The 23,999-nt window shown below is 32.8% G+C and overlaps 2 protein-coding genes across 2 annotated transcripts; both read right to left on the bottom strand.

Moving 5' to 3' along the window:
• Window positions 1-99: 99 nt before the first annotated feature.
• On the bottom strand, window positions 100-4,790 carry LOC141708786 (protein SUPPRESSOR OF MAX2 1A-like). The gene is made up of 3 exons (XM_074512564.1): window positions 3,077-4,790; window positions 2,150-2,450; window positions 100-2,049 (listed from the first exon to the last, which is right to left on the bottom strand). Exons 1-3 carry the CDS (start codon window positions 4,267-4,269, stop codon window positions 352-354), a joined length of 3,192 nt encoding a protein of 1,063 aa, XP_074368665.1. The 5' UTR covers window positions 4,270-4,790; the 3' UTR covers window positions 100-351.
• An 18,555-nt stretch (window positions 4,791-23,345) lies between these two features.
• On the bottom strand, window positions 23,346-23,792 carry LOC141703746 (uncharacterized). Its single transcript, XM_074507178.1, has one exon. The coding sequence runs from the start codon at window positions 23,790-23,792 to the stop codon at window positions 23,346-23,348; it is 447 nt and encodes a 148-aa protein (XP_074363279.1).
• Window positions 23,793-23,999: the final 207 nt, after the last annotated feature.

Raw genomic sequence — 23,999 nt, 5'->3', positions numbered from 1 at the left:
TGTATAAGCAACTTACCGTACAAATGGAAACAGCACAAATACTATAATAGATTGCACAAAACAGGTGAGGAATACCTCTGCTTATTGTTGATCTCCACATAATATAGAACATAAACATTTATATAAGGGGGTTCCTAGTGTTGCATATTAATACTTTGAGAGATTAATAAATGACCTCAAGATCTAGAAAAAATATGAGAAGGAATAACATAGTCTACTAGTATCCTCTTCTTTACCCACTACCCCACTAACACTATATAATTTTCTCTTTTTACCTTGCTATATTGTGTACAACCTATTTACATCTATGCCCATGACAAAATACAAAAATACCAACAATTTCTCTTCTGCTCACACTGTTACTCCATTCACCATCACTGAAATTTTACTGGGAAGCCATTCTTCATCACTCCCTCTACCAGAACACATTTCATCGGCTTCGAGCCTAACAGCCATTGATTCATTGGACGAATAACGCGACTTGAGCTGGTGGAAAGCAGGAACTAGAACTCTCTCGGCCCAATCTTGCAGACTCGTTCGACCAAACCACAATCCACCAAGTATCTTTTGAAGAGCTTCTTCTTGTAGTTCCAAGGAAAGCGTCTCGTCTAGTATATTCAAGAAAGTCTTCGTGATTGTCTTCTCAATCTCACGTTGCATGTGGTCAAAATTAGCAGGCTTAAAGGTGATCGCAGCATCAGCAGAATTGACCAACTCATGAGGCACAGAGGTAACAGAGAACTGAGTGTTATCAAGGCCAAGTTCAGTTTCCTGGTCATTGGTTAGATCACTTGAATCATTCGAACCGTCATCCTCTGCATATGCTGCTAGATTTAGATCCAAGCACATGCCAGGACCCGAATCTTTCCTAGCCCTTGTCTGTCTATCTTTGTCATGAAGCCAACTTGCTCGCCGCTTTACACTCTTTTCAACCAAACTTAGACGCAACTGCCAGCCACGGGTGCTGGTTGAAGCAATTTTAGTTTCATCCAGAAAACATCCATTATCAATGTTTCTCAAATTTCCTGCTGACCAATTTCCAGTTAATATGAATATGACATTCCCAAGACTGATCTCACGCCCGTGAGAATTAGTAAGTCGCCCTCTCTCCATAGCACGTCTGATGCTCCCACGTAATAGCAAATCTGCTTCATCAATGTCCTCCAGCATAATTACAGAAAATGGGCTTCTCCGAACTGCCTCTGCAATCCGATCAAGTGCTGTTTTACCACGAATGCCTGCATCGAATTCTTCATCTTCACGCCGAGACCCAAGACATATTCTCACAGGACTGGTCCCGCATACATGCTCGGCAAGAACAGATGCCATTTTCTTTTTAGCAACCCTATCTGGACCTGTGAACAGTAGCCATATGTTACCCTTTGATCCAGCACCACGCTGTTTTCCATGACCTAATTTGCATTGTGTCACAGTAGTTGCTACAGCAGAAGCTGCTTCTGGCTGCCACCAAGCGTTCTCCATCAAACCTTTAAGGAGCTTCTTAAACGAGTCTGCATCCAATGCGTCAGCAAACTTGTTATTTAACAATTGATTGAATTTGGCTTGCGGTTCAGAAGATAGGCATCCCAAAAAGTCTTTAACCACGGGCTCATTGTTCTTTTTCTGAGGGCTTGTTTCAGCAATTTTAGTGGGCCCAAGAACTAGGTCTGTCCGGACAGGGCTACGGGGAGGGCTACTTGCATGCTGTGAAGGTTTGCTACTGGAAAGATTTGAATGCAACTGCAGAGACTCTCCAAGACTTCTAGTTTGTTGCAATTTCAGTTGCGAAGATTCACTAGAAATTTGATGAGGGGTCAATTGCAGAGGACTCTCAAGATTTCTTGTTTGCTGTGCTTTGCCCGGGAAAGGTTGCCTAGAAAGTAACTTTGGATTATACAAACCCAATCCGGTCAAAGATAGAGCTGTAGGAGTGATTCTCTCAGGGACAAGACTACGGTGATGATTAGCATGAAGTTGCAAGCATGTATCATTCCATTTCTTTTGCAACTCCTCACTTTTCTGCTTGAACTCCAATTGATGATCCTTTGGCTGCAAAGCAATACGAATAACTCATGATAAGTGAAACTAGTAATATGGAATTTCGGAGGGCCTTTTTACACATTAAATTAAGTTTAATAAGTGACGGTACCTGTAACTGATCTACTGTCTTCATACTACTATCAATAGTTTTGGCATTTTGCATCCACAGTGGTAAGCCGGGTCGAGTTGCTTCCGGTTGAATTTCAGAAGATGACTTCTCAAACTCCTTGGATGCTAATCTTGCAAGGTCTTTCTTATAAGCCTCAGAACATTGAGAGCAACATGTCACTTTTTGAGCGGGGTCAGTGTTCTCTGATAAACGCCTGGATGCAGGAGTTCCCGAGGTTGCAAAGCTCTTTAATGGATTTAATGATTCAACTGAGCTGCTAAGAATTCCATTGCCCCCAAGCCTATAATTTAAGAGAAGAAATGACCGTATAGATCAGATAAAAGGAAAAGAGAAAAAATAATGATAATCAAATTTATACAACAGATCTTAACCATATGCAGATCCTAGAGGTTTTCAGATTAAACAAGTTTAGGTCCTCCCTCTGTGTAAAGTGTATCTTTAATAGAATAACCCAGTTTTTAAAAATAGAAACAGTATTAGGTATATGACTTGAATTAAACATGTTACCTAAAATCTGGGCTCTGATATACTTATCAATGATGAGAATTTCACTATTCTCATGTATTGTATCTTATGTATACTTATGTCATTATATCTTTTTTCCAAAACAAAGGTAACTTTGTCAAGGATGCATAGAGTATGAAATTTTAAAATCTTTGTAAAATGGATTTTAACAATCACTTGCAAGTAAGATTAGCTGATATCAAAGCGGCAATTTGTATACTCAAAAATCTAATGCATCGAAAATCATGTAACAACTAACAAATAAGAAAGCTACCGCTTTTAGGTGTAGAACGGCCTCTTTACCTTGAGCTAAATTATCAGGATTACTATATCATTTACACAATTAATAATTAAATCTTGACTAATTTCATACCAACATGAAAGATGAAATGCAAATTATACCTTGGAAACATGGATTTCGAAGCAATCGGAACAGCCTGCAAATCCCAATCATTTTCCATTGATGGATGATAAACTTGGCACCTCAGATAAGTCTCACATGTTGCAGTTCCGGTCAACCAAATCTTCCTATCGCCAAATCTCCCAATAAGCTTCCCCATCTCCACCACCGCTGCACGACCAATCTCCGAACCAGGCTGCTGTTGGCCAGCCACTCCAATCCCCGGTTGCTCAACAAGCCATTTCAGATTACCCAAATTAATAATGATCCCTTTATTCCCAATTTCACTCTCGACAACTCCCCGTAATTCTTCAATCTTGCTTGCTATTTGTGTTTTATCCGATAAAAGATCCTTTCCTATATGAATCACTTTAACATTCTTTAAAACCCCTTCACTTAATTCACCTCCCTCAATTCTCCTCAAAACTTCCTTGATCACGATCTCCGGCTCCGAATCACCCACCAAAACAGGATTTCTTTTCTTAGAACTTCTCGAAAATATATCAATTATTTTCTTAACATCCTCATTTCTCGTAACACCCGGCTGACTATTCGAATTATTCAAATTGGCCTGATGCAACCGTGGATTTAGATACAAATTCCGATTTTGAACAGAAGATACAGGCATCTGTATCTGCGTTGGGCTCGGATTTCCCCGAAACCCAATATTTTCTTGAGGAGTCGAATTCAACAACTGCTCAATTGTGGCCTTAACAGCCGGACTCGAAAAGCTAGCTTCACGCATAACTCTACTAACACTCGGATCATCAAGAATCGATATAATAAGCTGTTCTAGCTCAACTTTAACCGCCAGAAGCGGTTGTTGTTGTTGCTCAGGACAACCTCGTCTTTGATGGGCTTGAGCCCTCTTAAGGGCCGCCATCAAAGCATTAGACACCGGGGGCGACGGCGACTGTTCAGTCGCCCCCGGTGTTTGAGCGGTTGGTAAACGCTCTAAAGCAACGCTAAAACAAAGCTCAAGAGCTCTACACTGAAGCGGATGCGATGAGTTTGGATGTGAACGAATACATGCTTGTCGTAAATATCCAGATGGTGAAGCTAAAAGCGTCGCCGCTACATGAAGCGGCGTCGTTTGACCGTGGTTTCTCCGACCAGCTTCCGAGATTGAGTGGTTTAAAACACTTGCAGCCTCCGGTGTTAACGTTTGTTGAATTGTACTAAGTCCAGCTCTCATCTTTGCACATATAAAATCTGTCTATATATCTATATAAGTATATATGTATGTCTGAATAAAGAAGTGAATTATGGGATATACTTGAAGGTTACAAATTTCAGACAGGGTTGCAGAAAGGTAATGAAAAAAGAAGTGGTGTTTTTGTAACTTTATATATATTATGTAACTCGACCAGATAGCTCAAGTGATAAGAAAGATATCTTGTCGTTCCACGGACTGGGTTTGATCCTCGCTCCTCACGGGAGTTTTGTGATATATAGGGAAACCGACCAAATAATTGAAAGGCCAACTCTACAAAACACAAAAAGGGAAGAAAATCCAAACACTACTGTAGCCTTGTATAACTAGCACACATTCCTGTTTACAAAAGCTGTGTGTATATATAAGAAAGCAAAGGAGGGTTGTTCAAACTCTTGTTTATTTTTGTGACTAGAAAGGAAGATAGAGATAAAGTGGGTGTTGTGTTGTTACAACTTGAACAAGTAGCGTTCGTCACTTACTTTCTTCTTTCTCAACCACAATTATGTAAGTGTAGTTATGTATTGTCATGTTTATTTATTATTTTATAGACTTGTTAGGGGTTGGAATAATGGAAATGTCAAAGTAAAAAACAAGAAAACAAAACCAACTTTTTCATATTAAGTTGCAAGGATTTCTGGAAAATTATGCTTTTTGGGCAGACCAACCTTACCCTCCGTTTCCATTTTTTTTAATTGGACAGTAGTTGTATAGCGGACTACAAGTACCATGATCTAGCTATCACGTTCTAAAACATCTTTGATCGGTATATTACTCGAATTTTGAATGGGTAGTGTCTTGATTAATCGAAAATAGGATCAAATTATAAGTTTCCAAAAAACTAATTGAAAGCCAGGTGAGACAGTATAAAGTGGTGAAATCGGACAAAATTAAAATTTCTTTTAAGATTTGAAATTTTTAGAAAACTTAAAATTCCAAAAAAGTAAACCATACATTAATTTATTGATCTTGTGTTATGACTTGGTCCGTGAAGGTAGATTACTAAATTTATACTATACAATAATGGTAATTTCTAACGATTATAGCAACAATTATTAAGTATAAATCACTTAACACGGTCTACTGTAAATGTAGTTGAAGTATATGGCAAGTATAAATGAAGTGGTTGGAATTTGCATGCTTCTTTAAATGAGTTGTGAAGATGTAAAAAGACAAATAAGATGCGATATTAAAAATTTGTTATTTTATCAGCATGATGCTTGATATGTAATATAAAATAATTTTCCTGTAAATACATAGTTTCCCTTAAAATACGTGTGTCAAAAAGGAAAATATGGATTTTTCAGTAATTTTGACTATTTTTTTAAATAAAATATTTTTTTAATCAAGTATAAGGGTACTTGTTGGTATCTGTCAATATAAATTTCGACATATTATAAGAATTAAATTAAAAAATTTGGGAAGATCCATGTATCAGAGATACACAAAAAATCTATTGGACCGGACTTTATCCGAAATTTAAAAGAATTGGTTTTTTAACAATAAATCTGGCCAGGCTTTTTTAAAAATCGGGTCGGGCTGAACCAAATAGGACCGAACCAGGTATTATCCTCGCTTTTTATTTATATATTACAAATTATTTTAATATTTTATAAGTCGAATAATGAGTAGTTTAAATACCGGAAAAAATAATATCTTAATATATCATATAGAGTAGTTTAGACACTGAAATAAATAATTACTTTTTAATATAATATATAAATAATCATATATAGCTTAATTGCTTCTAATATTATAATATAATATTTTAGAAATTATAAAAAATATTGTATATTTTCAAATTTTATATAAAAAATCGGGTTTTTAATCTTGTTTTGTAAAATGCATGGGCATTTATCCGGGCCGAACCGGACTTTTATCCGGACTTTTTTAGATCCGGACTTATATCCGAGTTTTTTTTAATCCGGACTTTTATTCGGATTTTTCGGGTTTCGGGTCGTGTCAGATTTTCGAGAAAAAAGGAGGCACATTTAAGGCCCGCGGGCCGAACCGGCCCCGACTTTTTTCCGGATCGGGCTATTTTTCGGATCTGATCGGATCGAATTTTGGGATTTGGATTTTTTGAACATTTCTACCATAAATAGCTCTATCATTGACTTACTCTCAAGTCTCAACTCATAAAAAGAAATATTCTTGTTAAATTTTAATATAAAATAAATAATGTTAGACCAGTGTTGTAAAAAAATCGAAAATCGGGGAATATTGGTGTTTTAATAAATAATTATATATACTATAATAAACGAAAATTCGTAAGTATTAATTAAATTTCAAAAATTAAATTGATCAGATATTTTACAGGAAATTAATCGAGAATTAATCCGTTAAAACGGAAATTTTTAAATTACTGTATTAAAGAGTTATATATGAGTCTGATATACTCTGTGTAACTTATGAACAGATTCATTAGTCAAAAGACATTTTATTCATATATAACAAATTACCAAAATTTTAATAAATTATAAAGTTTAGTTAAGGTTTTTTCTTGCCATATAAACATAATATAAACATTTACAAGCCTATTTCTTGTTCCTGTTCCGATCTATCAAATTTACTTTGCAATTTGATTAGAAAGCTGCTATGACATAGTTAAATGTTATCTTTATACCTAAAAGCTTTAATAATTGTAGTGCTAGAATCACAACTTTAGTGAAAATAAAGCAAACCACTTTTTAGGGAGTTGAGAAGATTATTGAATAAACAAGATAAATGCAACCACTTTTTAATACTTGTGCTTGCTCTTACTTACTTTTTACTACCAGTTCTCAACTTTATTCTTTTCCATAGATTTACTTTACTGACTTGTCTTCTTTTAAGCTATTGATTTCTTTTAACTTGATGTGTTTACAAATATTCTATCCCCACTTTCCACATCGGTACTTTTAGATAACGCCTTGTACTAGAGCATGTCTAGGCTCTCTAAAAGTAGCGTGGCACTAGAGTCTTTATCAACTTCACCTTTACACTAACTTTCTGCCTTTAACACGCAACTGCTGTGCTGCCAAAAGGCATAGCACGGCTATTAACTTTTCATTTTTCATACTTACTCCTCTTTCTCTTTCTTCCTTTTTTCCTGCTCCGGTCTCAACCTATTTTTTATAATCATATGCCCCAACTAATTGTTAATGGCACCCGTTGGGTTCTGTTTCATTCAATTTTATACATTTTATGTTCAGATATGTCTCTCATTTTTTATATTTCAAAATTTATTAAAACTAATAAAAATTTTAAAAATAAAATTAACTATACTCACTTATCCTATTTTTTCCATTGTACTCACTTTATGTATTAAATATTATTTGATCATGTCACTTTATCCATTTTTATTATTTTCTACCATTAAATTATAACGCGAGATGTCAGCAATATGACTTCTGATATATGCGTGTGTAATTAATTGATAAAAAATGTGTATTTTGATAAATAAAATATAGAGTAATCTTTAAGGATAATTGATCATTGTATTGTATTTATATATAGAGATAAATTAAATTCTCGGTGTTGTCTCTTTGTTAATATTCAAAACCCTTGAAATAAATTTACTTTATTTTATTTTACTAAGGTGAGGATAGTTGGTGTAGATTTAACAAAAAGAAAAAAGTTATATATTTGCACAACATCTTTTATGCAATGACGTGTGAAAAAATGTCTGTGTAAAAACTGTTATATATTTCGGAAATCGGAATTATTCGGGTGATGTATCGATTTGTGATTTATCAGATAATTTTTAAAAAATGGATGATTTATCGGCGATTAATCGAAAATCGGTCAAATTAGACAAATACTTTTGACTGATTTTTTAGAGATTTATTGATAATTTTTGAAAAAACAACCAATTTCTATAAAAATGGATGTGAGACCGTGCTTTTAAAGTATTAAATAGTAATGAGCAATTAATTACATATGATTTCAACTTAAAATAATTTTTCTTAACAACTATTATTTGTAACTAAAAATAAAACAAACCAGATAGATATTCTTCACTCGATAATTAAATGCCCAGAAGCCCTTCATGTTGGGGAAGCAACAAGGTCTAGGGACGTTCACCTAATCATGCCTTGATCTCATAATTGCGCAATTACTTAATGAAATCACATCTCAATTGGAATTCAAAATAAAAGTTTGTTGATAGCATTCACGCAACTCCTACGTTGTCCAGCTCGAACTCGCTCAAATGTCTTTGACTCGACTTATTTAATTAAAATAGGCGAGTTCAGACAGAAATTCTATCTCGCTTAATTAAATGATCTAGCTTATTTTCGGTCATAAAATTAAACAAGCCGATTCATCTGATTCATTGAAATCAATTCATTTAGAAAAAAGGTTTCACTCGACTTATCTATTAAAATTAAACGAATCGAGTTCGAAAAAATTTAGAATCAAATATTTAAAATAAATTAACTCAACTGAACTCAAAAAATCTTAACTCGAATTTACCCGACTTGAAACTCAACTCGTTTGACACGAATTAAGGTCCCATGAAACTCCTAATAAAAAGTTGGATGCCCGAATGTTACTCCTCCTGCATTAGTACACATTCTTGTACCGTGAAAGTGTGGAGGGGAAGAAACAGGAGTGGGTCAATGATTATTGATTATTTACTTTAGGAACAGTTGTGCTCTGTTTTGGATTCCTAATCCTTTTTATTCTGCAGTTAATCCTAATTAATTATGATTTTTAATTTCTGTAGTATTTATATACTATTAGGGGTTAGATTTAAGTTTAGCAAAAAAATATTAGATAGAGAGGAGATTTGGTTCATCTCGATTTTTGAATAAAATCGGAAATCAAAAATTCCGGTTTTAAAATTAAAAATGCAATCATAAACGATAATCGGTTTTGGTTTTTCGATTCGGTCCAAGTTCAAAATCGGAACAAGTTTGTTATGCAGTTTTTCATTTTTAATTTAGTTCAATTTTAATCAATATAATTTAATTATCGATTTTGGTTCGGTTTTATGCTCGATCCCAGTAATATTTACTATCCCTAGAAAAATGATACTCCCTCTATTTTATTAAATTTTATACATTACTTTTTGACACGTTTTCCAATACTCCTTTAAAGCATAACTCTATAATATTTTTTTAATTTTTTTTCTGAATAAAAGTTTATTTTTAAACTTTTATTAAAAAAATTAAAAAATATTATGAAACTAAACTTTAATAAAAGACTCAAAGTACGTGTAAATAGTGAACGGATAGAATGGGTTCGAGAGAGTATTCGTTTTGGGTGACGCAGGCCTTCTCTTGCGTTTTACGCGTTTCTCAATTATTATTCTTTCCCCTACCCAAAACTTTTCACAATGGATACGTATAGGCATAGCACAGCTGTTTGTAATTCTATCGTTCTCTCTCCACATATTCTCATGGATCTGCCTTTTTTTAGCCTTTTGCAGCAGCATGTTTACTCTCAAGTCTGAACCCTACCTATTGATTCCACTTCTTTTCATGTTCAATATGTGAATTGCGTCGTTGTACAGGGCTGTTTGCGGTACTGTCACGGAAATCGTAAATTAAATTGCATATGAGATTTGTCTAAATTGTCAAATCTAACATCGTGTAAATTTTAAATCTTGCAAATTATACCTCCTTCGGTGTGTTCTATTCTATCTACAGTAAAACCTCTGTAAATTAATACTCGATTAATTAATAATCTCTCTAAATTAATAATTTTGTCCGGTCCCCACTTGGGCCAGTTCAAAAAATGATCAATTTCGATAAGATAATAAGATAATAATTTTTTTGAAAACCCTGTATAAAAATATGGTTCCAATAAAACTATAAATTAATAATTCTCTTATATTCATAAAAATATAACTATTACATCTTTGTAAAATATGATTCAATTGTAGTTTGCTTTTTCATATAATTTAAATCAACATGAAGCTCATTCCTAATCTTCCTTATTGCATCCAAAAGCTCGGGTGTGGTGCTTTCATGTTGCATCAAAAAGTTATTAAGCATTTTTGATGTCTTGAGTGCTTCTTTACGTGTAACGAGCTCCAATAGTGTTGTATCGTCTTCAAGATCATCTTCAACACTACACATACATTGAATACTTTCTATGTAAAATACAATGAATTAAATTAATTTATGTACTTTGAATTTTCCTAATATACATTGAATATTTTCTATGTAAAATACAATAAATTTAACTTATACACTACATGGACTTTGAATATAATATATTGTACATTACATTGACTTTCTAAATTCATATACATTGAATTAATTGAATTAAGTATAAAATATAAATTGTACAATTCATTTTATTTAAATTTATGTGAATAAAAATTTAATCAAAAGTTAATTTTGTTTGCTACCAAAAATTCTCTATAAATTAATAATTATTAATTTATCGATTAATTAATACCTCTCTAAATTAATAGAATTTTCCGGTCCCAACTATATTAATTTATAGAGGTTTTACTGTATATTATATGCAATAAAAAGGGGTAGTTTTGACGTAGACAATACAAATGTGTCTCATATATCTAAGTGAAATTTATTGATAACGGGTCGGAGAATTTATATTTAACCCAAAACTGAATCGTTAATAATTCATTTCGTTTCGTATTTATATACTTTCATTTCGTGTTCGTTTTGTATAATTTAAAAATTAATAATTAAAATAAATATAAATATAATATATATTTATATATTAAGTTTTTATTAATTGAATATTAAGTAAATAAGTCATAAATACTTAAGTGCAGTAAAATCTTGTGAATTTTAAATTTGGGTATATTTTTTATCTATTTTTAATTAAAAAACCCTATATAAAAGATTATTGTAAGATAAATTCGTGTCGTGTAATTAAGGATAACCCAAAACTAATACTAAATTTATCTGTATATTGCAAAAATCCGACAAAATCGAAACCGAAAACCGCTAAAAACCGAACCGTATAAATCCGAACCAAAATCGAGCCCGAAAAATTGAAAACCGAAACCCAAACCGATTGTGCGGTTCCGTTTATATCTTAAAACCGAATCGAAAAGAACTGAAATTGATCCGACTATTAAAATAAATTAATAAATAAAATATATATAATTTTTAAATTTAATAAATACATATATTTTATTTTTAAATATATGAGTAATAAAAACCGAAGGTTTGTAGCTGCACTGAGGGGTGTTCAAAAAATCCGTCAAACCGTGAATCCGGACCAGACCATATCAATCCGAACAAAGAAAAACCGAAACCGCTAAAACCGTTTTTAAAGGTCCGGTTAACCGGACCATTTACACATAAATGGTCTGGTTATGGTTTCCAATAAATTAAAACCGTTTAAACCAAACCGGACCGTTATATAATAATATATAAAAATTCTAGTATATAGATATGAGTTATGATTATAAATTATGGTTTTGTGTGTGTGAGTTTATATTATATTAAAAATATCAAATTACTTTTTAAATAAAAATTTGGTTAATTGTTAATATGTCGTAGTTATACTCTACTTCATATACTTAATATTATTTAAATTAAATTAAAGTATATGAAAGTCATATGTAAACTAAATATTTGTAAATATATATATCACGCACTATTATGTAATATATAATAAATTTTATATTATATTGACTTAAATAACCGTTCGGTTGTAAGTTTAATATAAACGAAACAAAGTAAATGATTAAGCTCAAACCGTGGTTCGGAACCGAACCAATCCGTTTTTTTATGGTCTGATTTGGTTTGGTCTCAGCATTTAATTGGTCTGGTTTAGTTTTGAATTTTAAAAAATCGTTCTTACTGATTCGGTTCCAAAAAAACAAGAATCCAGATCAAACCAATCTGTGAACACCCTAGCTGAACTCTAATGCTTTTGTTTTACACTACCAAAAGCTAATTTTTACTTTGTTTAGTGACTTGCAAGTTGTAAAATATCACTGAATATACAACAAATTAATAATAAGAGAAAAGTTCTCCTGATGTCTACTAGAAAAATAAAATAGTTTAGCTCATAAAATCGACATAAATATATTTGAAAATATTGAAAAATCTTGTCTAGATCTCTTGATAAAAGCCATGTATATTTTGTGATGCGGTTTTAAACTCGAAACCGATCGATTAAAACCGCATTAAAATTTTTGAAATCGAAACCGAAACCAAAATCGAAACCGAAACCGAATCAATGATTTCGATTTTTAATTTTAAAAACCGAGATCATACAGTTTCTGTTTCGATTTTGACAAAAACCGTCTCCAACTGAACCGCGCTACATCTTATATGTACATGTGGCAGTGGGGCGGGACAAGAACGCGTGAAGGAAGGGCCTTTACGTTTTCTGGGGTGACAGAAGAAGGGGGTATCAAACAGTTCAAAAAGCAGAGAAGGAGAATAAATTTCAACTTTTCGCATTTATCACTCATTCACGTATCTCTGACTACAACACAACTGTTTTGCCACTTGCAGCCCTTTTTAAAACCAACTTCATATTACACCAGTGTTATTCTTTGGTTAACCCACGTTGTATAATGTTGCGGAGACCCGTATAAATCTATTCACAAACAAGTTAAAAATTAAATCTATTCCAAATTAATGTTTGATTTACGTGAAAATCAAATATTAATTAATTTATATGATGAAGGCAAATTAATGACCATCATGTAAATTAATATTATTTATAATATTAATTTTAATTAATTATGTAATATTAATATTATAAATAATATTTTTAAAATATTAATAAATTTATTAAGTAACATTAATATTTATTACTTATAATTAATATTATAAATAACATTAGTTTACTTGTTCGTCATGTAATTATTTAATTTGTTCATGGGAATACATAATATTAATACTACAATTAACATTTGAGGGGTACATGCGGCGGATATGCTCCTAAAAGGAGTAATTATAGAGTATATTTGACCCCTCGTAAATGTATAAATTTTCATGGTCCACAATTATATTCAAAAATTTATATGTTTTGAGATTTAATACACAAAATTCCATTTTATTTTTGCAAACATAAAAGAGAAATGCTAGTTTTTTTAAAAGAAATTCCAAAATTTTCCTGACGCGTCACTTTGTTGATAACAACTTTCCTAATAAAAATATACGATCCCGTGTGCATAAATATGCGCCTACAAATCAAAACTCGTCATTTATTAATCATATAATTCGATTTTTTTAGAAGAATTAAAATTTCGTATTGAAAATTTTTGGTCTATATTTCGCCCTATGAAATATGTTTCTCGGATCCCATTCCCGCACGAAACGACATCAAAATCTACCCTGTCGCAGTTGCAAAGTTAGTTATTGTAACATGTAAATCCGGTACTTCGAAATATGACTAACATGAAACTAACCATTAAAATGCTTCGTGTATTTCGTGTCCAAATCGATCGAGTGTTCCGGCGGCATATCGGAAAAGTACATGCAAACTGTCTTGCTTTCTTACTAAATTACTCCTTGCAAACTGTAATATTCTTGCATGGTCGTGTATAAGACTGCAATTTTACGAGGACCACTTGCAAATAGAGGTGGCCACTTGTGCGGTTTAGAACCGTCCGCCCGGGACCGGCTCGGCCTAAAACCTGGATTTATTCGGCCCGGTTCGGTCCGGTTCAAAACCGCACAAGTCGGTTGACGTCACGAGCCGGCTACGAGTTGGTTAACTAGAAACCGGGACCGAGCCCGCACGGACCGCACAAGAACCCGCAGTGTGCGAGTAACCCGCACGGCCGCGAATAACCGCACAGCCCGCGAACCCCCAAATCTCACTACTCAATCTCTACAAAGCAATCAGATGAATATATAACCAAACTTGGCATATTAACACAAAGTGACATTGAGTTTCCAAGTAATTCAAAATATTGAACAAGAATGAGATAAAACATTCTTTTCTTTTTCATTGTACATGTTTTTTTCTTGATTTTTTTTCTAACTACCATATTTATATCATATAATTATAAATAAAAAATTAATTTAATTTACAAACTACACTCCATTCAAGAAAGCTTAGTCTGCATAAGGGTTATAAATTTAAATTTATAAATTTAAACTCATAAAATTTATATAAGGTGTCGTACTCTTTCAACCAAAATAATTAAAATAATAAAATTATTTAACCAAATAAGACGAGCATAATGGTTATAAAATAATTAAAATAATAAAATTATTTAACCAAATAAGCCCGCGGGTTAACCGCACGAGCCCGCACGAACCGTGTGCTGTTATTCGTCTATACCGATTACGACTTCAGTTTTTAGGATTCAAGCCCGACCCGAGCCCGGTTCGTTCATTCACAGGCCGGTTCAGTGTTAGCATTTCTAGTGTCCAACCCGTGTACGGCCCGGCCCGGCACGCACGGACAGCACAAGTGGCCAGGTCTACTCGCAAAGGAAGTAGATGTTCTATTTGTTCCCTGAATAATGGCATTATTATCAGAACTAATTCAGCTTAGCCGCAAATCTTTACATTACGCAAATTCAAGATAGCACGAAAAACACATTTATTTAAGTCGGGTGTCTTATGTAGCTACGACTTACGAGTTAAGGGATAGCCATACGATACAAAGAAATAGGTCTACAAATATTTCATAATTGACTTATATGTAACACGGTATTAGATATTTATCTCAACTCAGACTCTCAAAGTCGACTACGTACTCCTGCCTAAAAAACACATGGTTGACTACTAACACTCAACGACACTACTTCGATCGTAAAAACAAAAGAAGAGAAAATATCGAATATTTTTACTACAATATCATGTCGAGAATAGTGTCGAATACGATGGATCTATAGACTTGTATTGATAGTTTCTCCCGAAATAGTAAAATTTGACTACCATTAATGTGTGTACGGATTAATTAAATATTTTTTAAAAATAAACAAAAACTTATTCAAGGTTTTTGAAATGTCGAATTTGGATTTTCTCGTAGCATTGCGCTCAAACGATAATAAATTTCTAGAACTAAGAATTTGGATTAAAGAGTTTATCAGAATAATAAATAGGACCAAGAATCGGATAATTTTGAATATTCTTATATTAACGTGATAGTTTTTTTTTTTAATCAATTTTCTTTTTCAAAATTTACAACAATAACTTGGATTTTAAAATGAGTCAAATAATTTTTTAAAAATAAACAAAAAATTTACTGGCATTTTTTTGAAAAATCGAATAAATTCACGACACTAAGTGCAACACACGGACGATAATAAAATTCTAGAAGTACTGCAAGAATTTGGATTGTTTGGCAGCAGTTGACTTTTGAATAAAACATTTGCATTTTGGAGTAGTAAACATCACCAATTTAGTATTTTAGTTTTGAATAAAGACTGCTCAGTTTATTATGAACAAATTATAGATTGGACTTGGAGTGCATTGACTTGTTTTTTCAATCTACGCGTAAACTCAACATTGAATTATTTCCTATCATTCTAGGATAAACTTTGTGTAAAAGCGAGTTCTGACTTTAAAATGTATAGCGAAGGAAGTGATTAACAACTTTAAGCTTGCGTTTTGATAATTCGTATACAAATTTATAAAGTGCATGCATTATGCTAGTCCATATCTATAGAATTTAGTTAAAATTGAATTAATTATTTTACACGTACAGTCGCTCCTTTTGAAATTTTGCGAAGTTTAACAACTGTTTTTTTTTGTCGACAACTGTTGTACATATTCAAATATGTATAATGTTGGGGGAAGTTAAATTTTCATGTTCCGTTTTATAATTATTTTGAATAATTTTATTTCTTCCGTTTCAAAATAACTGTCCATTTTTAATAAAAATTAAATAAATTAATTAATTCTAAAATTAGTACTAAATTTGTCACTAATTACATGTCTATTTTAATTTTCTAGGGGTCAAATTAACCAAATGTTGACTCATTAAATAAAAATTAGCATAATGACTTGTGCCAGACACAAACCATTTTTTTAGCAATGTTTCATAATACAATATAGTTAATTTTTAAAATTTTAACTGGCACATGTTTTGTTAGAAATAAAATCCACGCCCCTAATAATTTAGTTGAAGCGTGCAAAAAATACAATTGAAGGCAGTTTTTACTCGATGAGCGTTTACACTCTAAAACTAATTTTCCTTAAAAGTTTTTTATACTCCCTCCGCCTCCCTCATTTTTTTTTATTTCAATAATAGTGTCTGACACACATTTTAAGGTGCATATAAAGTATTATTTTGTAACTTATTTTTACATTTTTTTTTCTAAGTAACAATTGAATGTTACAAATTTTATTCAGAACAAAAATTATAAAAATAAGTAACGGAACTATATTTTATACGTCCCTTAAAATTGGTATCGAACACTCTATCTGAAATGTAAAGACTTGAGAGAAATGAAGGAAGTATATATAATCGTCGTAATCTATACTTAAGAATATATGATGTTGTATAGGTAACATATAATATATTTTTATTTGAATAATTTATCATTATATATAATATTATATCATATACATACCAATAATTGTTGGTTTATATTGATGATTTTAATCGAAAAGTACTTAACAAAAATATCGTATCAATATTGAACAAATACGTTTTATATATTTTTTTTCGTATAAACGTATACATGATCATTAAATATTATAAATTTGATTTATTTTTTCTTATAACTGTATAAATGATTATTAGATTTTATTAACCATTTCTTATATGTAATATCGTAAACTTTAATATAACGTTTGCAGTAACAAGTATAACATTGTTAATTAAATACATGTTATGTGTTAACTTATATATCCTTTTCGTAAAATATTATTTTTAAAATATCGATTAGAATTATTATTTTAGTAGCGACTTAATTTCTTTTTGATTAAATATGGTTAAAAATGTTATTCAATAACTCTAACGCGGCAAGTACCTATTAATTGTATGATCACTAATACAAACGACATATTGACATACCGGTATTAAAGTGTGCATGTCATTCTCATCAATATTATGTGCATGTTCTCCTATTATATGTATAAGAGATTAACAATTAGTTATTTTTAAAATCTGAAAGTTACATTTTAAAATAGAATAATTGTAATTTTTAACTATATATTTTATGTTAACTTTTCCAATTATATGGTATGTGTCAACTTCGATCAAAATTTTGTCATGTTGACCGTTTAAAAGTCGAAATGAACATATATTTAGCAATACATATAGTAAAGTTATATTAATGTAAATATTTATGGCATTGACTACATTGAATATGGTAAATATATAATAGTTTTGAAAATATAAATTAGTAATACAATATTTGTATGCAGCGTAAAATTTATCTTGAAAATATAAATTTATTTTTTAATTTAAATAGTGAAATTAAAAGTGTGATGAGTTATTTTGAAATAATTATCTTTTTTAAAATGGAAAGTTATTTTGAAACGGATGGCGTAACGTAGTTAATCATCTGTTTCAGCATCATACAAAATAAAATCAATTCAAACATTTCATTCCATCGCCTTCATAACATGATACATTTTTTGATATGCAATTTGATATGCGAGAACATAGTCGATTTCTTGTTCATGTCCTTTCGAGTCAATTTTTTGAAATCATATTTTAGTTTTTTTTAAATGCTGTTTTTACCTTCTATTATGGTAAAATAAGTACGCTAAAAAAATAAAATTAACAAATATAATATAAATTTTAGAATACTTTCTTTACGACATAAAGTCCAGTTATAGAGGAATAATATACAATTATGTATCAAAATATTTTAACACTTCAGAATCACGAATGAAGTACTTTCAGTATAAATTCTACCATTTTCCTTTGAAAATTGAGAATTTTGAACATTTAAATTTGAAACACACGCACACACACATATATATTCAAATATAATAAATAAGTAACTTCTAAGGTGGGCCTCTTATGTAGGGTTGTCAAAAAAAATCGCAAAATTCGATATTTGTATTCGAAAAAAAACAGATATTATCCGTATTCGAAATAAATTGGATATTAACCTTATCCGAATCCGAGATATTCAAACCCGAAATCAAATACATATATGATAATTAGATTATATAAATGTATAATTATTTATAATTTATAATATATTATATTAGTTTATAATGTGTGTTTATATGCATTAAATAATACATTTCTACAAAATTTACATGATTGTACACATACTTTATACATATATAAATATATCATTTGAGTTTAATTGTAAAAAATATTCTAAAATCATCGTCAACAGAGTAGGACCATCAAATAAATTCAAAAAATCTGATATTCGTCTGTAATATCCGCATTAGTATCTGAAAAAACCCGAATAATATCCGTATTCGATTCGGCGATTGCGAATGTGGATATAAATATAGGCATATCCGTATCCAAATTATCCGTTTGACAACCTTACTCTTATGTTCAAATTTATAATTTTCGAAAGTAATTTATAAATTTAATAAAAGTATACTTCATTAAATAATAAAATTATATTTTTTATTAAATATTACTCGTTTAATTGTTACTACTGTTATATTTTTTCGAGAAACGTGTATCTGGGATGATTTTTGATTCTTAAACGCACGGTGCCATGAGTTAATGAATCAAAAATCATCCTGTTTATGAATCAAAAACCTGCTCGGTGACACGCTTCTCGAAATAATCTGATAGTAACAAATATGAAATGAATATTAATTTTTTTTTGAAACTCAAAGAAATTTATTAAAGGGAAGAAACATCCGACAATAATGATCTCCAACACACAATGCGGAGGAGATATAAACAAGTTGTAGCAACTTACCAAACAGGGAATTCTAGCTAGATTATAAGCTACCCTATTTGTGTGCTTCTTTACATGACTAACTACTAATTCATTCCGCTCCCGCATAAATTTATAGCAAGCTTCCAGGATATTCCCAACTTCGACCAAATACTCAGAGCCTTGTTGCAAAGCTTGAACCACCAGACTTGAATCACTCTCGACGGTCATATTCTTTAACTACAATTCTTCGATCCACTTCATAGCTACCCAGACACCATAAGCTTCAGCTTCAAACACATTAACACAACCTGCAATCCTTAATATTTTCCCCTTAACAAAGTTACCAGCCTCGTTTCTTATGACCATTCCAATTGTAAAGTTTGAGTCTCCTTCCTTGACTGATGCGTCGACGTTTAGCTTAAGCCACCCTCGATCAGGAGGCTACCTGCCAATTATTGATCTGTCTCGAACTCATCTCCACAAACATACTCGACTCTATCAACTTGTCCTCCCAGACCTTTTTATTTCTAGCAAACCATATCCCTGATAACACTTTAGTAATATTGATTAACCTGTCATCCGACTCCGAATCTAGCTTTTCCAGGAGCCAATCTGCTGCATATTCAACTCCCCTCAAGTCAAAAACTAAATTTGTTCTTTGCCAGCAACTACGAGCATAATCACATTCAAAAAAGAGATGTAGCACGTTCTCTATATCTCTTGAGCATATTGGACAATTGAGTGTAATTTGAACTCCTTCACTCTAGAGAAGAGTACTGACAGGGATATTATTTTTGCAGAACCTCCATATAAACATTCTCAGTTTGTGAGGAATATCCAGCTTCCATATTCTATTCCATGGTTCTCCTGTACTAACTTGAGTCATATTTTCCTGGTGATCTTGCCAATACCTATATCCCGACTTCACTAAGTATTTACCATTTGGAGTCTACGACTATACTAATCTGTCACTTACTTCATTATGCGGAATCCAAGTCTAGAGAATACTTTGAACATCATTAGAGTGAAAATTTTGTTCTATTTTTGTCACATCCCATTCTTTGATGTTTGGACGGAAGTAATCAACAACTTCATCCTCCCTAACATTGTTCCTATGATGATCCTCCACCTTATAATCAGCTTTTCCTCTCAACCAGGGGTCCTGAAAAATTCGAATGTCCTTGCCATCACCCAGAACCCATCTATACCCTCTACATAATTGCTCCTTAGCTTCCCATATCCCTGACCATATAAAGCTCCCTCCTGAACCTTTCTTAGCTTGTAAGATGTTGCAACCATAGAAATATTTTGCTTTTAAAATTCTGGCAACCAAAGAAGAATGGTTGCGCAGTAAATTCCACACATGTTTTCCTATGAGAGCAAGATTGAATCCATAAAGAGATCTAAAGCCCAAACCACCATTACACTTGGCTAGACTCATTTTTTCTCATGACAACCAATTGATCCCCTTTTTAGAACTTTTGTTTGAAGACCACCAGTATTCATTCATGATACTTTCCATTTCTTGGCAGAGCGTCTTTGGCAGTAAAAAAATATGACATGTTGTAAGATGGGAGAGCTTGAGCTACATTCTTGACCAGAATTCTTTTACCTGCCTTCGAGAGAAGTTTATTGTTCCAACCATGGATACGCTTCCAGAGTCTTTCTTTTAGAAAATTGAAAACCCATTTTTTAGACTTACCAACTTAGACTTCTGAAATTTCACAGCTTGCCTTGAAAGCTTTTCATATAGGTTCAATAAATCTTTTACTACTTGAGCTTCACTTAGACTTGCCTTAAAGAATAAGAAACTATCATCAGCAAAAAGAAGATAAGTGATAACTGGCCCATTCCTACTAATTTTACAACCGTGAATTTCATTGTTCATGGTAGCCTCTTTAAGAGCATGAGATAAACCTTCGACACAGAGTAGGAATAAATAAGGCGAAAGAGGGTCACCTTGTCTCAAGCCCCTCATAGGAAAAACAGGACCAGCCATAGTACCATTTATACATACCATATATTCCACTATAGTTACACATAAGAACATCCATTTAATCCACTTATAATCAACCCCATCACCTTCATCCTAAGCTTCAGATAATTCCAGTTAACATAAGCATAAGCTTTGCTTATGTCAAGCTTTAGAGCAACTTCTCCTTCTTCACCTTTATTCTTCATTTTTATATAGTGAATGATCTCAAAGGCTATTAACACATTATCAGTTATACTTCTCCCAGGGACAAACGCAAACTGGTTTTCCGAGATTGTAACAGAAAGAATAGATTTCAACCTATTTGCTAGAACTTTTGCCCGGATTTTATAGAGGACATTGCAAAGAGCAATAGGTCGAACCTCTGTCATTCTTTCTACATTTTATTTTTTAGGAACTAGCACCAGTGTCGTATTGTTAAGCTCAGGAGGGAAATATACATCTCGGAGCCAACTCTTGCAGTTCATATCTCCTTACCAAGAAAACCCCGGAAATGCTGAAAAAATGCTGGGCTAAAGCCATCTGGCCCAGACGATTTATCCAGATGCATTTGCTTGATTGCCCTAGTGAATTCATCAAATTCCAATTCCTTAGTCAACATGCGATTTTGTTCATCTGTAATCACCCTCCATTCAGAAGTGTTATACTGAGACATGACATTATCTCCACTAGAAAAAACATATTTGAAATGCTCAACCGCTAACGTACACATTTCCTCGTGATTATCAACAATATCATCCTGGTCATTCTTTAAATAAGCAATACAATTTGCTTTCTTTTTTGCAGATGCTTGAGCATGAAAAAACTTAGAATTAGTATCACCCTCAGCGAGCCAGAACACTTTTGCTCTTTGTTGCTAATAAGCCTCTTCTTGCTTCATCAACTCATCAAGACGATTTTTTTCCATGAAGTATTCACGGATCTCATCTTCGTCAGTTCTGTTTATTAAGGCATTCAATACTTCTTTTTGTTTTTTAACCGTCTCACGAAACTTATGAAAGAAATTCCTGCCCCATTTGGCCATGTAAGTGGATACAGAAATCTATTTGGGCAACACCTGGGTCATTGAAATGCTACACCAGTACCTCGTAACCTCTTCATGAAAGGATGAATCTTTTAACCACACATGTTCGAATCTGAATCTAAATTATTTACGGGAGCAAGAAGTATCAAACAAATCCAATATAATGTTAATCATGATCCGAGTAAATAGTATGCGTAACAGAAAGATTACAAAGAGGGAACATTTGCCACCAGTCATTATTTGCAAAAGCTCGATCTATTTTCGCCCTGGCCCAATTATCAGAACATTTACTTTTTTCCCAAGTAAATTTGCCTCTCTCAGCTCCAGTTCAGTGAGATTACAGTCATCAATGGTTGCTCGAATACCATCAAGAAGATTCTGCGGATGGGGATGCTTGCCACTTTTATCCGTAGCCAGAAGCAAGTCATTAAAATCACCAAAAACACACCAGGGAATAGAATCTACTTGAGTTAGTTGCCTTAACATATCCCAGGCCTCCTGTCTACGTCCTCTTTCAGGAAACCATAGTAACAGGAAAGTCTCCAAACTGTGGTGCTTCCTTTAAGTATGTGAATATCAACATAATTTCGAGAAGAACCAATAACTTTACAACTTACAGTACTTTTCCACAAGACTGCCAAGCCACCACTTCTACCAGCTATCTACAACAAAAAAATCCAAAAAACCAAACTTCCTACACAAATCAGCAATAATATCTCCTTTGACAAGCGTCTCAGATAAGAACATCAACACGGGATTGTGAGACTTTATTAAGTCTCCCAGTATTCGAACTGCCCGGGGGTTTCCCAGACCCCGAAAGTTCCACCTTAAGAGTTTCATGATGAGTGGCTAGCTTGCTTTGCAAGCGTAGCCAATTCATTTTGGGTGGTTTCTGTATAATCCAGTTGAGAAAATACAGCTCCCTTGAGTGAGTTTTTATTACATGACGTCTCTAGAAGCAATAGACCTTCCCTCGTATCCATCGTTTCTTTTGATGAAGGCTCACCTCTCCTTCTTTTCCTATCCTCCACGTTAAGCCCAATATCCTCCTCACTTTCAGGCCTATACAATAAATCTGATTTGCTAAAAGACTCATCACCCATTATTAGCGCGCCCTTATTACTTTCCATATTATTTTTGAAATTTGAAACGGATACCCTATCCTTACAGTCTCTCCTATCAGATAACTCCCGCCTGTTAGCCCCTGAATAATCTCCCGAAAATCTTGCTCCGTTATTTTCGCGACCAATTCTTGCCTCCCACTCCTTGTCGTTCTCCTCCCTCAACCACTTACTTCTCTCCTGTCCCGTCGTACGCCGAGGAGCTGCCCTAAGCCATGATCACCAATCTTTCATTCCTTTCTCCCCCCTCCTATCTATGAATCGTCTGTAGAACCTATCAGTATGAGAAACAAGCCCACAGGAGAAACAGAAATCGCCCAAGCGTTCATACTTACATGTGACAATAAAATCTGATCCATTTCTACATGTTATCTTTTTCCTCTTTTTCAGAGGTTTCCGAGCATCAAGATTAATCTTAATCCTCATACACTCACGCCAAATACTTGTATTATTATTTGCATCATATTGCAGAAATTCACCAAAAAAATCCCCTAGTTGCTTTCCAACAGCCTCCGTCATGAACCCATTAGGTAGGTCATGAATTTGAATCCAAATTTTAAGAAACCATAGTTGTATTTTTATAGGATCGATCCCCATTGAAATGATGACCACTTGCAGCATGACATTATCAAAATTCCAAGGTCCACCATTTAACACCCATAACATGTTCTCCTTATGATAGAAGTGAAATAAAAAAATACCAGTCTCAATCTTTTTTATATTTATCCTTATCGTTGGTTTCCATACATTCGCAATTTTTGTCTTCATGGCCCTCGTATTGATATTTCTCTCAGTGAGGAAACGTCCCACTAAACAGAGCTCATATCTATTACCTTCTTCTTCAACATCGCCCTACAAAATAAACTCTTCATT

Source organism: Apium graveolens, chromosome 2 (genome assembly GCF_009905375.1).
Source record: "Apium graveolens cultivar Ventura chromosome 2, ASM990537v1, whole genome shotgun sequence".
In the NCBI taxonomy this organism is placed as follows: domain Eukaryota; kingdom Viridiplantae; phylum Streptophyta; class Magnoliopsida; order Apiales; family Apiaceae; genus Apium; species Apium graveolens.
This window is presented reverse-complemented; position numbering and strand designations above follow the sequence as displayed.